The sequence below is a fragment of the Cricetulus griseus genome, chromosome 3, assembly GCF_003668045.3.
Source record: "Cricetulus griseus strain 17A/GY chromosome 3, alternate assembly CriGri-PICRH-1.0, whole genome shotgun sequence".
Classification (NCBI taxonomy): domain Eukaryota; kingdom Metazoa; phylum Chordata; class Mammalia; order Rodentia; family Cricetidae; genus Cricetulus; species Cricetulus griseus.
Genome location: NC_048596.1, coordinates 248,513,522 through 248,527,626, shown reverse-complemented (window position 1 = coordinate 248,527,626; position 14,105 = coordinate 248,513,522). Strand labels below are relative to the sequence as shown.

The following is a 14,105-nucleotide window of genomic DNA, read 5'->3' as shown; positions in this document are numbered from 1 at the left end:
ACAGAACTAAATAGAGAATTCTCAATAGAGGAATCTAAAATGGTTGAAAGGCACTTAAGAAATTGCTCAATATCTTTAGTCATCACTTACAGCTAAACACTGAGCTGAACTCTGGAATCCAGCTGCAGAGAGGAAGGAATGATGAGCATAGGGGTCAAGACCAGGGTGGAGAAATACACAGATACTGCTGACATGAACAAGGGGTTGCCCATGGACCCCAGCCTGATTGCTGGGAAACCAGCATAGGACTGTTCCAACACCCCTGATGGAAGAAGTCAGTTTGGAGGTCTGGACAATCTGCAGGGCCACTGGTAGTGGATCAGTATTAACCCCTAGTACACAAATGAAGTTCGGGAGTCCTCTCCTCATAGAGTGATTCTCTTGCAACCTAGACACTGGGGAGGGTCTATGCCCTGCTCCAAATGATATGGCAGACTTTGAAGATCCCCCAAGGAAGTCCTTTCCCTCCCAAGGCAGCAGAAAGGTGTTGGGATAGGGGGGTCCCTGGGAGGCAGGAGAGGAGAGTAGGGAGAGGGAACTGAGATTTACATGTAAAAGAAGCTTGTTTCTAATTTAAATAAAAAATAAGATATGAGACAGAGGAATAAAATATCCTTAGTCATCAGGGAAATGCAAATCAAAGCAACTGTGAGATATCATCTTTCTCCTGTCAGAATGGCTAAAATAAAAAACACCAATGATAGTTCTGCTGGAGAGGATTGTAAAAAGGGGAACACTCTGACATTGCTGATGGGAGTGCAAATTTGTATAGCCACTTTGGAAATCAGTATGGTTGTTTTTCACAAAAATGGGGTCAGTGTATCTCAAGATCTAGCAATTCCAATCTTAGGCATATATCCAAGGGATGTACATTCATACAACAAGGACATTTGTTCAAATATGTTCATAGTAGAATTATTTGTAATAGGCAGAACCTGGAAGCAACACAGATGCCTCCCAACCAAAGAATGGATAAATAAAATGTGATACTTAAACACAATGGGATTACTCAATGGGAATATAAAACACACCAGAGGAATCTTGAAATTTGCAAGCAAATGGATGGAACTAGTAGAAACCATCCAGAGTGATGTAACCCAGAACCAGAGAGAAAAGCATGGTATGTACTCACACATAAATGCAGAGTAGACACAGAATAAAGGATCAGTCTGCAATTTACAACCCCACAAGTGGGTGAAGGATGGGTGATATCTGGTTTTCCTTAGACGTGAGAACACATAGATGCATTGTAACTGGCAGTTTTTGTCTTCACATGTTTTTCTATTATTCATCAAACAAAAATACTCCCCACATCTAATCTCATTATAAAAGAGTGTCTACTATCTTAGCATTTATTTTCTCCAAACCACTGTTTTTTTTACTATATATCTTAAGGGTGAAAATAAACCTTCACATACAAAAATCAAGTAAAAAACATATGAAACTATGTGTTATAACCAAATGTTACAACTACCATACATGCCACTTTTAAAAGGACAAAACCATTTATGAGATAGCAAAGGCAATTTAAAGGGGATCAGGGTGTTAGAGGAAACAGAAAATCCTGCCCTTTCAATTTTAAGTCTACACTCCTTGGTGTTTAGCACATACATTTGGAAGATTTTAATTCACCCAATAGTTTTCAATGAGAAACATTAAAATCAACATTGTTCAAACCTATTTTGTAAGTCAAAAGCCATGATTCATGTTTCACATTCTATGATGAAATTAGGGTGAATTTTAAAGGAATCACCTTCTGTAAGTTTTATAGCTTCTCTACCTTAAACTACCCCAGTGTCTCACCTCATTCCTTTTGCTGTAATTAATCAAAATCCTTTATTTCTGGCCAATATGTCTTCCTGCATATGAATAAGAAATAAAATGCCACTTGATGTTTAAAATTATGGGGGCAATCTTTATGATGGAAATAGATGAATAGGGTACCTGATTATATATATTCATAAAGAAGTCAAAGGGTTATAAAGCCAATATCTGCAGTTGAGAAAGCTGTGTTCTCTCAAGACTTCTTTGGTGAAGTGTGTTCCCAGGAATAATCATCACCATGAACATCCAGGGGTCAGACTGGAAAGGTATGTGCTGCAGCTCTGTGAATAGTTGGCTTTCTCTGTATTCTTGGGGAATTATGGGAGTATCTAATGTAAGAATTTACCTAACACAGGTTTAACTCTAGAGGGGAGTGGGGAATATTTCCTTTTCTCTAGACATGACATGATTAGAACCAATATGGAGCCAAGACAGCTGTGGTGATGTGCAAGAAAGGAAGGCTGTAGTCAAGACATATCCTACGAGAGAAGAATGAAGGAAAAGTTCATTTCACAATTTATAAAATGAAGGATCAGGTCAACTCAATGTTTTTTTTGTAGAAAAATGAAATATTTGAAAATTTAATAGGGAAACCCAATCTGTGGAGATTATTATATATGGTTATATGTCATGTATTTCAGATCCCATTTTTAAGAATTTCTTTTTTATTAAAATGAATTTTTGTTATGACTATAAACAAGAAAAAAGAGTTGTTGCTATATAGCAATCATTCATTTTATTTATTTTGTGGTTATAAACTTCAATTACAAGTATATTTTTATCTACATTAAGAAAGTGAATATAAGTAATTCCTCCCAGATTTAATCAAGGAAAATAAATTTATTTTTACTTGTTCCAAACTCAGGTAAAAAGAAACTGCTGTAGCAGTTTTACAATTCTATATGAAAGCTGAAATAACAGTCATGAAAACAGATAGTTTGTAAGGCTTAGTAATTACTTTCATGTATTTAATGTGCTCCCAGCAAATCCACATCCTATCACTTCCCTTCCAATTCTTCCCCCATCTGCTCCCTCATTTGTTCCCTTCAACTTTGTGTCTTCTGATTTGATCCCATGGAGTCTACTATGTACAGTAGGTAACATGGGGATAGGATCATCTACCTGAGCATTGGTTGTCTTTGAAAGCCTCCATCCTGATAGAAAACTCACATTCCTTCCTCCATAAGACACTACCCCGAGTAACAGCTCAGAAAGTTGTAGGACTTCATTAGTAAAACAAACTAGTTGCTAACTTAAATAAAAATAGAAAAAAAGAATCAATAATCCAAGTCAGCACTGGTTTGATTTATCCATACCCCATGACTCATGTATGTGGTGTGAACATCAAACCAGAAAAGAGATGACACAGGTTTTTGTGAGACCTTGTCACAACTATAATGTACCAGGAACAACTTGTGTTCACATCTGATCAAACCTCACAAACACACACACACAAAGAGACAAAGACATAGAGAGACACATACAGAGACACACAGGAATATCACATGCATTCAATACACACACATTCTAGCAATTTAATATTTTGAATATATTATCCTCAGCAGACAAAGGCAGCAGCACTGTTTAATCTAAGTCACAGATATGAGATAGTATTGTATGACACTAATCCTCTCAATGAGACATGAACACACATTCACTCACAGCAGATATAGGAATGATGGTAGAATAAAGTCAGGTAGCATAAAATTCCATATTTGACAAACCAGTGATCTCATTGTGCTTATATGCACTAGTATAAGTGAAAGGATACTGACCGGAGGAGGCATTACAGAAGGAGAATTAGATCTCCCCAAACTCACACCAGGATGGATGAACACTCAGGAGAACTATAAAACTAGAGCAAAATAGATACTATACCAGTACCTCAAAGGTTGTGTAACTGATTTTCAATCTGCTGGGTCTGTTTATCCATTTACTTCTCTGTCTCCTGCATCAAGCACAGCTCGTCTGAGAGTGTTTTGTTCAGCTCACCTTGTCTTGAAAGTCTCCCTGTAATCTTTATATGGTATATATTCTGCCACACAGAAGTCAACTGAATGTCATAAATTTCAGAATCTTCCTGAAGCTGTGGAACTATTTTCTACCTCAGCCGAATGAGGTTCCCAAAAGAATGAAAATTTTCACATCCTCTTAGGATATTTTGTTTCAAAAAGCTTTTATTCTTCTTTAATAAAAAGTTCTTACCAAAATGGAAGGATTGAATTGCTGTGAAAATGGCTGAACAACAGATGCTTGACTTCATAGAACTCCATATTAAGTATAAGATGAATCCATATACCATTGACAAAAACAAATGAGGAAAGTTTAAAAAATTAAACACAAGATAACTACATAAGACTAAGTAAAATATACAGAACCCTTTTCTATACCATGAAGATTTGAAAATAAAAAAAAACAATTGAGCAAAACATTCACCAAAATTGTTAAGATTATGTTGTTTACAAATTGTCAAAAGAAAACACAGAGAATTTTCTATAACTCTTGGAATCATGATATTTAGCAATTTGACATTCCTTACATATAAAATCTCAATTCTAGGGTGGAGGGCTCTTTCTGTGAAGTGTTTGCCTTATAAGCACAGGTCCTGAGTTTGAACTTCAGAAATAAGAACATGTGGTGTGGTGCCATGAGCTTGAATCCTAGCACTGGGGACAAAGACAACCAAGACCTCAGGATGTATGCCCTTCTAGTTTGTCTTAATTAGTGAGATTCACATCAACAAGGCAAATTTTTTAAAGTGAGGTCAGCTGTGTTCTTCAGAATGACATTATGGCTATTCTCTGGCCAGTATAACTGCACACACATAGCCAAAACACACATACATAGAGACATAGAAACACCTGAGAGAACCACAAAACCAAAGTGTGTGTGTGTGTGTGTGTGTGTGTGTGTGTGTGTGTGTGTGTGTGTGTGTGTGTGTTTATTTTTCAAATGTGCACTGATATAACATTTATAGCTTCAGTCTTACATCAGAACACCAGTGAAAACAAAATGAATTTTGTTTTATTGTTTTCCATCTGACTGAACTAGGGGGAGGGTAAAGTGTAAATGTCTCCTTCCACCCAATCCTGGGGGAGAGCCTACAATTTCTGAAACTATTTAGGAGATAGTTTAGAACATATGTTAGTCTGACTGTGATGCTGAGTGACTGGCCCTATCTTGAGGGTTTGGAGCTGTAAGCCTCATATTGTCCTTGCTCTCTACAGCAGAGATATTCTGCAGGCTATAGGAAATACAAACACCACTGGTCTGCAGAGTTCTATACTGCATAGACAGACGAAAGGGACTTATCATCTCTTTTTGGAAATATCTATTGACTGAGATGCAACAAAACTGAAGAATATACTATAATGTGTCAGCAGTGTTCATATTTAATACTCAGGAATCATAACTTAACCACAGGATGATAGTTATCATAAGAGAAATTATGGATGATCCAAGTATTTAAGCAATCTAGATGGGCTATGGGGAAAAAAGTATGTCTATGGAAGCTAAATGTCATAATGTTGGTTTGAGGTCTAAACACCACATATACTGTGATAATATCCTTCTTGTATTAACTATATAAAAAGAAAGGAGTTATTTTGATTCAAGTTTAGATAACTGTATGGTTGCTTCAGGGTTATTTATAGACAATTGTACAATATTGTGAGTAACTGGAGATGTAACGATAGAAATTTCAAAGTCATTCTTGGGCCCTCTAAGTAAAAAGATTTTGTCAATAAACAACCTGTAGTGACCAGACTATTTTAGTGCATGTCACAGCCTTTAATGGGGCTTGAGGGAGCGGTGAGTGTGGCAGAACCAAGCAGGATGTGGTCCTATTTGACACCTAATGTATCTAAGTATCCCCCAAATTCTTTTTTCTATTTTGAGGGCCAGTGAAAATCAATATCCCAAGGTTAAGAAAACAATATTCAGGAAAATGTTGGTAGATTCTAGATTGCTAGAGTAGTTTCCAGCAAATATTCTCACATAATCAACTTGCTCTCTTACAGTGGATAAGCCTAGTGCTTTTTCATTCTCCAGTTAGAGCTTGCTAAAATATTATTCGTATTATTACAGATTCTCAATGTCAATGACATTTTGCATTATTTCAGAAATGTCCATCATTTCTAATTGCTCCTTCAAATAGGACTATGTTGTAAGTGTCTTACTGATAAAGTAAACCATTTTGAACCAATATACATAGCAGTGAAAATGCAATTGTACAAGGGACTCTCGGGCATGGAACAGAAAATCCCAGATATATATCTTATTTGAAATCCTTGTGTCAGTTTCTTCTCTAGTAATTTCCATAGGAAGCACATGATACCAAAACTTATTCATGCTGCTGCTACTGTTGTTAATTGTATAGCAGAATTATATGATTACAACAATTGGTAAAGAAATTGAAAATTTTGCTCAAACAACATGGGAATTTTGGGCTTCTATGTTACAGAACCTTTTATAACATGGAATATCTTTCAAGATGCCATCAGTCACTATGTAGAATATTTAAGGATAATTGCCTAAACTTGCTATTATTCAGTGACATGATGAGCCCATTAGCAACCCTGGCAAAGTGTGGCAAGTAGGGAAACCATGGTACAGCAGATGCCATTGCAACCAATAATTACATGATTTGTTTTCAGTCTCAAGACACATAAAGCAATCAGTATATTATAGTGTAAGACAGGAAAACAAGATGTTTACAAATGTCATGATCTGCATTTATAAACAGACTTTGCAGAAGTAGATATGATGTACTTGTCAAAATGCCTTCTAAATATTTGTGTTTAGACCTGTTGATATAGAGCTACATACTTTACAGTGTTAATGGTTAATGAAAGAGATTTGTGTTTAGTTAAAACAGTCTGAAATAATTGACTTATGGGGACATATTAGATTATTGAAAGCATTCATCCTTACTGGAAACACTAGGGAACATTGCAGAAGACATGGTAGACATGTTAAGACCTTGAAATAGGGAAAAATAGGTTCTTTCTCCTGCTTACCTGAAACTGAGTAATGAATTAGAAGAGATTGTCTTGCTGATTTGGAGAAAGACTGAACTCTGTGGATCCTAGTTGGGAAATGCAGCATGACACACATGGTCATATAACTGTAGTAAGAGTAGGGAGGATGCTAATACTCCCTGAGGGAAGAATGTTGGGCAATATAGACATTAATTAAAATTGGCCTCCAGGTCTGCCTGTATCTGCATATAATCTAGTAGTATAAATAGGATCTGTTGAGTTCACTGAAGGCAGCCCTTAGGTGAAGCAGCCTTCCCAAATTGAAGATCATATTGTCGATCATCTCAGAGATGCAGCTCTCTTCAACTTTACTAAGACCTGGTAAGTAGACATTCAGCATGAACCTCTAAGTCTAGTATCTCAGTAAGCCTTATATTTATTATAGTATATTATCTTTGGTATGCTCTGTTCCTTATTTCTGGGGAACTGATATTTGATAATGCTTCATTTAGGGACAAGTCAGTACAGAGCTGAAAAAGCTCAGAGTTTTTCAAATGGTGTGCTCTTTGTGTTGCAGACACAAGGCAATGCTCAGAGTTATTTTGTGTTCTCTTTATTAACAGAAGGTTCAGTGTTAGTGGTATTTAAGAACTATTAGTTAGCTGGTCAGTAGTGGCACATGCCTTTAATACCAGCACTGGGGAGGCAGAGGCTGAAGGATCTTTGTGAGTTGAGGCCAGCCTGGTCTACAAAGCTACACAGAGAAACCCTGTCTCCAAAACCCAAAAAAATAAAAGTTAAAAAAAGAACCTTCTGTAACACCTACCATTTCAAGTGCTACCATAGAACAAAAAGTAATACATCTCAAAGTGTTCAATTTACATTATAGAAAAATAAGGCTATATTGAGAACACAAGACAAATGAATGTTGCAGTTTCTTCAAGCACAGAGACAGGAATCTATAATCAATCTGAATAAACTATCTCATCATGTAAGTTTTAAATGGCACATACGAGGAAAATAAATTAGTTACAATAGTAATATACTTAAAAATGAAAGACAAACATAAATTCTCTGGAATTTCACATATGTATAGATAATCACTTGGAATCTCAGGCCCACAGTTAGTCAAACTCCATGTGTTTGCAAACTTGAGAAGCTCCTTTGGGGCAAATGCAAATTGTGAAAATTCTCTTACGTTTCAAAATCTGTACTGGAGAAAGGCAGCTATTTCTCTGCATTTTTCCCAGTTGTAACAGTGAATACTCTAGGAAGGTATATCAATCCAAATCACATACTAGAGGGCCTTCAGAGTACATTCCCAGATTCTTTAACTGTTGTAACCTCATTTATATAGCTCATCTCATTGCCTTTTCTCTGACAGCAGGGGTTTCTATGTTGCTGCTAGTGTCAACTCTGTTTCTTTGGGAGCATGTGGCCTCCAATCCAAGTGATGCTGTGCCCACTGAAGCCCTATATGATTATGTGGTCAAAAAGGCTAGTGCCACAAATGTCCTGGTTGCAAATATGCACGATGAAGTTGTAAGTAATGTCCTTTCTTCTAGATACTTATATAAATGGGACTTCTAATGGCTAATCACTAATTAAATTGGAATGAGTCATGTATCCAATTCCAAATAATTTACTTTTATTGGTAAGGAATCATATACCAGGAGTTGGAATGGGAAGTTTTATAAGCTCTCAAAAGATTGTAAAGAATGAAATGATATTTCAAGATTTTCTATACTAACTTTAACAATAACAACTTTAAAGTTTTTAATTTGAAAGTTGATTTCCTGGTCATATATCCAAGGGGGCTCTCTTTATGAGTATTCCTTACATACTAATATGAAGATAACTAGTGCTGGAGAACTGAATTGAAGTTAGTATGTGGAGAGAAATAAAACTAAAGAAAACTATAACAGTATAAACAGTGAAATACAAAACCAAAACAGAATAGATACACACAACTTGTAAATGGAAAGAATCATGGCTCATAGGTTTCAGTAATGAACGTTTTAGTGAAATTGAAGGGCTACTTTACACATAAATTATATTCTCTCTTCCTAAGGTATATAACTTACCTATGCATGCTCTGTCAGTGGGGAAACAACAAGGCAAATTCCCATTGAAAATTGAATATGTGGATTATATTTCTCTACATTTATAGGGAATATGCTTTCCCATTTTTCCTCATTAGTTTTTCTCATACCATTTCTTCTTCTCTCCTTACCCTTAGCTGCACTGCATTTCTAAGAACCCTTTAACTCTTTCAAATTATGAGAAATTTGAATCAAGTTAGAATCAAGTATCAAATAACCTATGTAGTCCATGCTTCTTACCATTAATATAGAAACATTAAATATTTTTGTGAATTCTTGCTTCACTCACTGCTGAAATGTTTCTTAAAAATATGCCTAGAGATTAATGATTAATTTTTGATCATAACAACATTACTGAATCCTACATTTGTCATGAACTTTTTATGGTACTTAGTTTTGGTAATATTTGAGAGCAAAATTATAAACAAATAATTATATTTTTAAAAATTAAACATTAGTTTGTGCCAATGAAAATAAGATCTTTATAAATATTGACAAATAACAACAAATCTATTATTTTCAGTGTAGCAAAACTTATAAAGACATAAGCAATTAGAAGTTTGTATTCATTTTAGTGGTTTCTTTCCAAACAATAACAGTACCAAGTAGAGTACAAAGGAACAGTAAAGAGGGGAAGAGAATGGGGGGATTCAAGTATATTGCATATGTAAAGGGAGTAAAAGGTAGTCAGATGATATTTCCATTACTCTACTGTTTCAAAATTTTGTTCTTAAATCTCAAAAATGTAACAACATGTCATGTTTGTTTGTTTCTGTTCAATTCTGTATCCCCAATACATTAAATCATTTAATCTCTTCTAGAATTTAGGATTTCTCAGGAGAGTTGCATTTGCCAACAAGCCATGCCACACAGATGTCCTCGAATCTCCAGAGTCTCCTCAGGAAGTTCATAACACAAAAGTAGGTTTCATCCCTGTTTTCTACTATACAAGTAATGCTATACTCAGGCTAATTGTGTTGTGTGTGATTACAAAGCACATAAGAGGTATGGTAACTTCATAACTAATAGATAAACTAAGATGCAACTGTCAGAGAACAATCAGATCATGCAGTTAATGATATTAGCACTATGTAAAATGCCTGCCAACTCATGGTCCCAGAGCTTTACTTGTCCACATAGAAAACTTTTGTACCAGGCCTAGGCCCTATCCCAAAGGATATGACAGACTCTGAAGACACCCCCCCCATGGAAAGCCTCACTCTCCCTGGGGAACAGAAATGGTATTGGATAGGTAGGGTGTTAGTGGGAGGGGAGAAGGAGAGGGAGAGGGAATGGGGATTGACATGTAAAACAATCTTGTTTTGAATTTAAATAAAAAAATAAAAAAATGAATGTGAAATATCAAATGTAAGAAATCTCCAAATAAAATTACGGATTCCCCTCAAAAGAAAGAAAACTGTTCTACCAACAGCTTCTCCTTGTCCATGGAAAGTTTAATTCTGATCTTGACACTCATTTTTAACATATTACTACACATAGAGAGTAAAAGCAAATCCCCTTGTGTTTGTGATACAACATTAAAGGATCTTTGCTCTGGCATCATGTTACACAAGTGAGTAGTGTGTCCTTTCTTAAGTTTCTAAACTATCTTTGATCTATTTGTATTCTGTCATTATGTCTACTGTCCTCCCTGATTGGTATGCCTTTTCCTGCATCTTAACTGAAATTCTTTGCAAAAGACTCATGTGTAGACTATATCATTGTCCTCTGGATGACTTCTGTTTTCATAAGGTCCACATAACTCTGAGGATGTATATGTTTTATGATCTCTTGCCTCTGGCTACCTGTAATAAACATCAGTTTATTTATATAAAGTTAATGATATATCCATCCCTTACACATAATCCACTCTGCATTGATGCTTGTGTTACTGAAACAGGTATCTCATATACAAGATATTCTCATCAATATAGTGTGGCTATAAAAGAAAAAGTAACAGAAGAAAACATTTGTACTGTTTACTTTTCTGGACAGTATAAATAGCATACTTTTGGCATTGAAACATTTAATATTGACAAACATTCTTTGATAATAATTCTTCTAAGAAGAAAATGAATTGCCAGGAGTTGGTGGTGCATGCCATTAATCCCAGCACTTTGGGAATCAGAGGCAGGCAGGTCTGTATGAGTTCGAGGCCATCTTGTTCTACAGAGTGAGTTCCAGGACAACCTCCAAAACAATACAGAGAAACCCTTTTCTTGAAAGAACCAAAAAAAAAAAAAAAAGCAAAACAAAACAGACAGAACAGACAAAACAAAAACAAAACAAAACAGAAGAAGAAGAACTGGGGCTCTAAACAATTGGCACAAATCATTTCTATTGCATCTTAAGAAGAATTTATGCTAAACTTTTTCTTGTCATGCAATCCTTCCTAACCATTATTGTCTACTGCTCCTAGCAATTGTTAGCCATCACTATTGGTGTGTCCATTTCATTCGTAAACTGTCTTTTCAATTACATGTGAATTTCTCTCTATTCTTTATTTTCATAGCCTCAGAAATATCATATTAAACAGCTAATATAAAATTTATTGTGTTTGACTTTGGTCTTGAGCTAATAGTTACTAAGTTAAAATTCCATTCTGATTTCTACCAATGCCTGGAATGACAGAAATGCTTTGATATAGCTTTCCTTTTGTACTAGTCAATAAACAGACAATTCCTCTAGACCCAAGGGTAGGGGGAATCATGCAGATATGTGAAATTATGATTTGTCTGCAGTCAACTCATATGATAATTAGGGAGTCTAAAGTATATGAGAAACCAATTTGATCAGTAGTGTAGAAATCACTTGATTCATTTACTCCTGACAGTGTTGGCATCTATGTTTTATGAGTCATATCTTTGGACACCTACTGAGTCCTGTCCAACCAGTTTTTTCGATGACAATATAAGCAATGCAAGAGAACAATTCTAACAACTGGGACAAATGATAGAATGTAGAGGAAACACAAAATATGATCATTTTGAGCAGTCAAAATTATTAAGGCCTCATTTGTTTTATTTAACATAGTGGAATTCTGTAGGTGTAATTTAATATTCATGCAGTATTTCTATACTATGAAATGATTACCATATACTATTAATAATACAAGTATACTGTCATTTGCCTCCCTTATGAAAAATCTACAATTATTTCTCTACATAGCTGTGTGACACCTAGTTTAATATGATGTCCACTGATATTTGCCTAGATCCCAGACCTTTTGAAATCAGTCGCCATTATTACTCATGCCTGGGTAAAACCACTGACAAACCTGGTGTCTGCAGTGCCTGCTCTTCCGGGAGCTTCTGATAATCTGCTGAGAACAGCCACTGGTGTGATGGAAGGAAACAATATGCTTCGGGAGGGACTTAAGCCCATCCTCAACAGGGTAAGCTGTTTCGACATGTCTTTGTTTATCCTATTCCTAAAATTTGCAAATTATGTAGTCCAAAACAATTTTGAGACACTCAAATACAAGGTTACTTAGTAATCCCATGGAACAGTGATGCCTGTAGAAAATAGTTGTGTGTGTCCTAGTAAATTCCACAATAGCTTTCTGGAATGGGGTGGACACTCCAGACTAACTCAGATGGTCTTAGAGCATTCACTGTCTGGATCAGCTGTACCATAATGCATTAAGTGAAATATACTGCTCATGTGCAAGGATTCATAAAGTATATAGAGTGTAGAAAGAATTTATCTGAAAAGAAGGAATGAATCAGAACACTGCACCAGAAGAAGTGTGGTATAAAGCACACATCAGGGAAAGTACTGAGTTCGTGTAGAAGTTCACAAAGTGAAAGGATGATACTAGCCCTTTCCTTGATGTTTAGTTAATTCCATATATACAGCCAAATATTATATTGCTGATTTGCTATCTGTCTACTTGTGTATGGTTATATCTCATCTGAGATCAGTGACATGTCAGAAAATACATATTATGCTTGTCTCGAATTTATGTGTTGTCATCTAACATCTTTATGCTAATTTCCAAGTTTTCTCACTATAAATCTATAGTTCTCTATGTTCTACCAAAGTTCATTAAAAATTTACAAGGAATATGCACTGAGAGATTTCTCATGTCTGTAAGTCCTGTCTTCCATGTGAGAGGACCATGTCCATTTCCAGAATTGGTGTCAAATGTCAATGTGGTGTCTTTGCTTTGTAGCCATCAGAATGGGGAATCAGACATAAGATGTGTCATGAGTTTCAGGTGAAAGTAAGAACAACTCTCTCAAAAATCCAAGTAGATGCCACTGAAGGAATTATGCCCAAAATTGACCACTGACATCCAAATCATTTGTAGTACAAACACACACACACACACACACACACACACACACACACAGAGAGAGAGAGAGAGAGAGAGAGAGAGACAGAGACAGAGACAGAGACAGAGACAGAGACAGAGACAGAGAGAGGATAATGTCAATAATACCTTTGCATTTGATGTTTAGACCCATGTTGTAGTTGAAGATAATGCCTACCCTGAGTGGTCCGGAGAGTCAGATTTGCAGTCATCTGATGAAGACACTCTTCGTTCTGCCGTTCATTCCTTGACCACCTGCCTGAAAGGAGATATGCAAAAGATTATCAATTATCTCAGGGACATGTGGTGCAGAGCTAGTGTTAGGGTGGATTGTCCCGATCGCGATTAGCAACGATTGCTGAGTGCGTGTCCCAGTAATGTTCTCCGGTCATGATACTTGTTGAACCAGATCTTTAATGTCTTTTTTATGCTTCTTGGTGCATGCATGATTAAAATGGAATTCTTTCAATAAAATAAAATTCTTTAGAAACAACAGATTCAATGTGAAAATTTAAGAAAGTCTCTTGTGTCCATTTAATATAATTTGAGTCTAGGCTTTTGTGATGTTCATTCAAAAACCTCAAGTTTGACAAGCAACAGCATAAAACTGATTTTATATAATAGTGAATGAAGGTGGACAATTTACTTAAGAACAAGGCCAGAGCCTAGTGCTACTCATTAAATCAATTATATCAAGGGAGTAGATATCTGATGGAGCTTATAAAAGAAAACCATTCTGTGAGCAAAGTTTTAGTCTAATAACAATCAATAGAGGTTCAATAATATTGGACTATCCCTAAGTATCATTAATTTAGACATTCAAATATGTAGTAGGTAGAAGTAGGAAACAGATCTATATTTTTCTAGTGCCCATCTGCCACGTTG

At 35.8% G+C, this 14,105-nt stretch overlaps 1 protein-coding gene across 1 annotated transcript in view; it reads left to right on the top strand.

Annotated features, from left to right (window-relative positions):
* The window catches only part of LOC100753747 (prolactin-3D1), a 36,170-nt gene extending 22,601 nt beyond the window's left edge, over positions 1-13,569 (top strand). Inside the window, exons 2-5 of the mRNA XM_027409246.1 lie at positions 8,161-8,345; positions 9,727-9,825; positions 12,120-12,299; positions 13,369-13,569. Of these exons, the coding sequence (XP_027265047.1) occupies positions 8,161-8,345; positions 9,727-9,825; positions 12,120-12,299; positions 13,369-13,569 (665 nt within the window). The remainder of the gene's footprint in view (positions 1-8,160; positions 8,346-9,726; positions 9,826-12,119; positions 12,300-13,368) is intronic.
* The last annotated feature ends 536 nt before the right edge of the window (positions 13,570-14,105 follow it).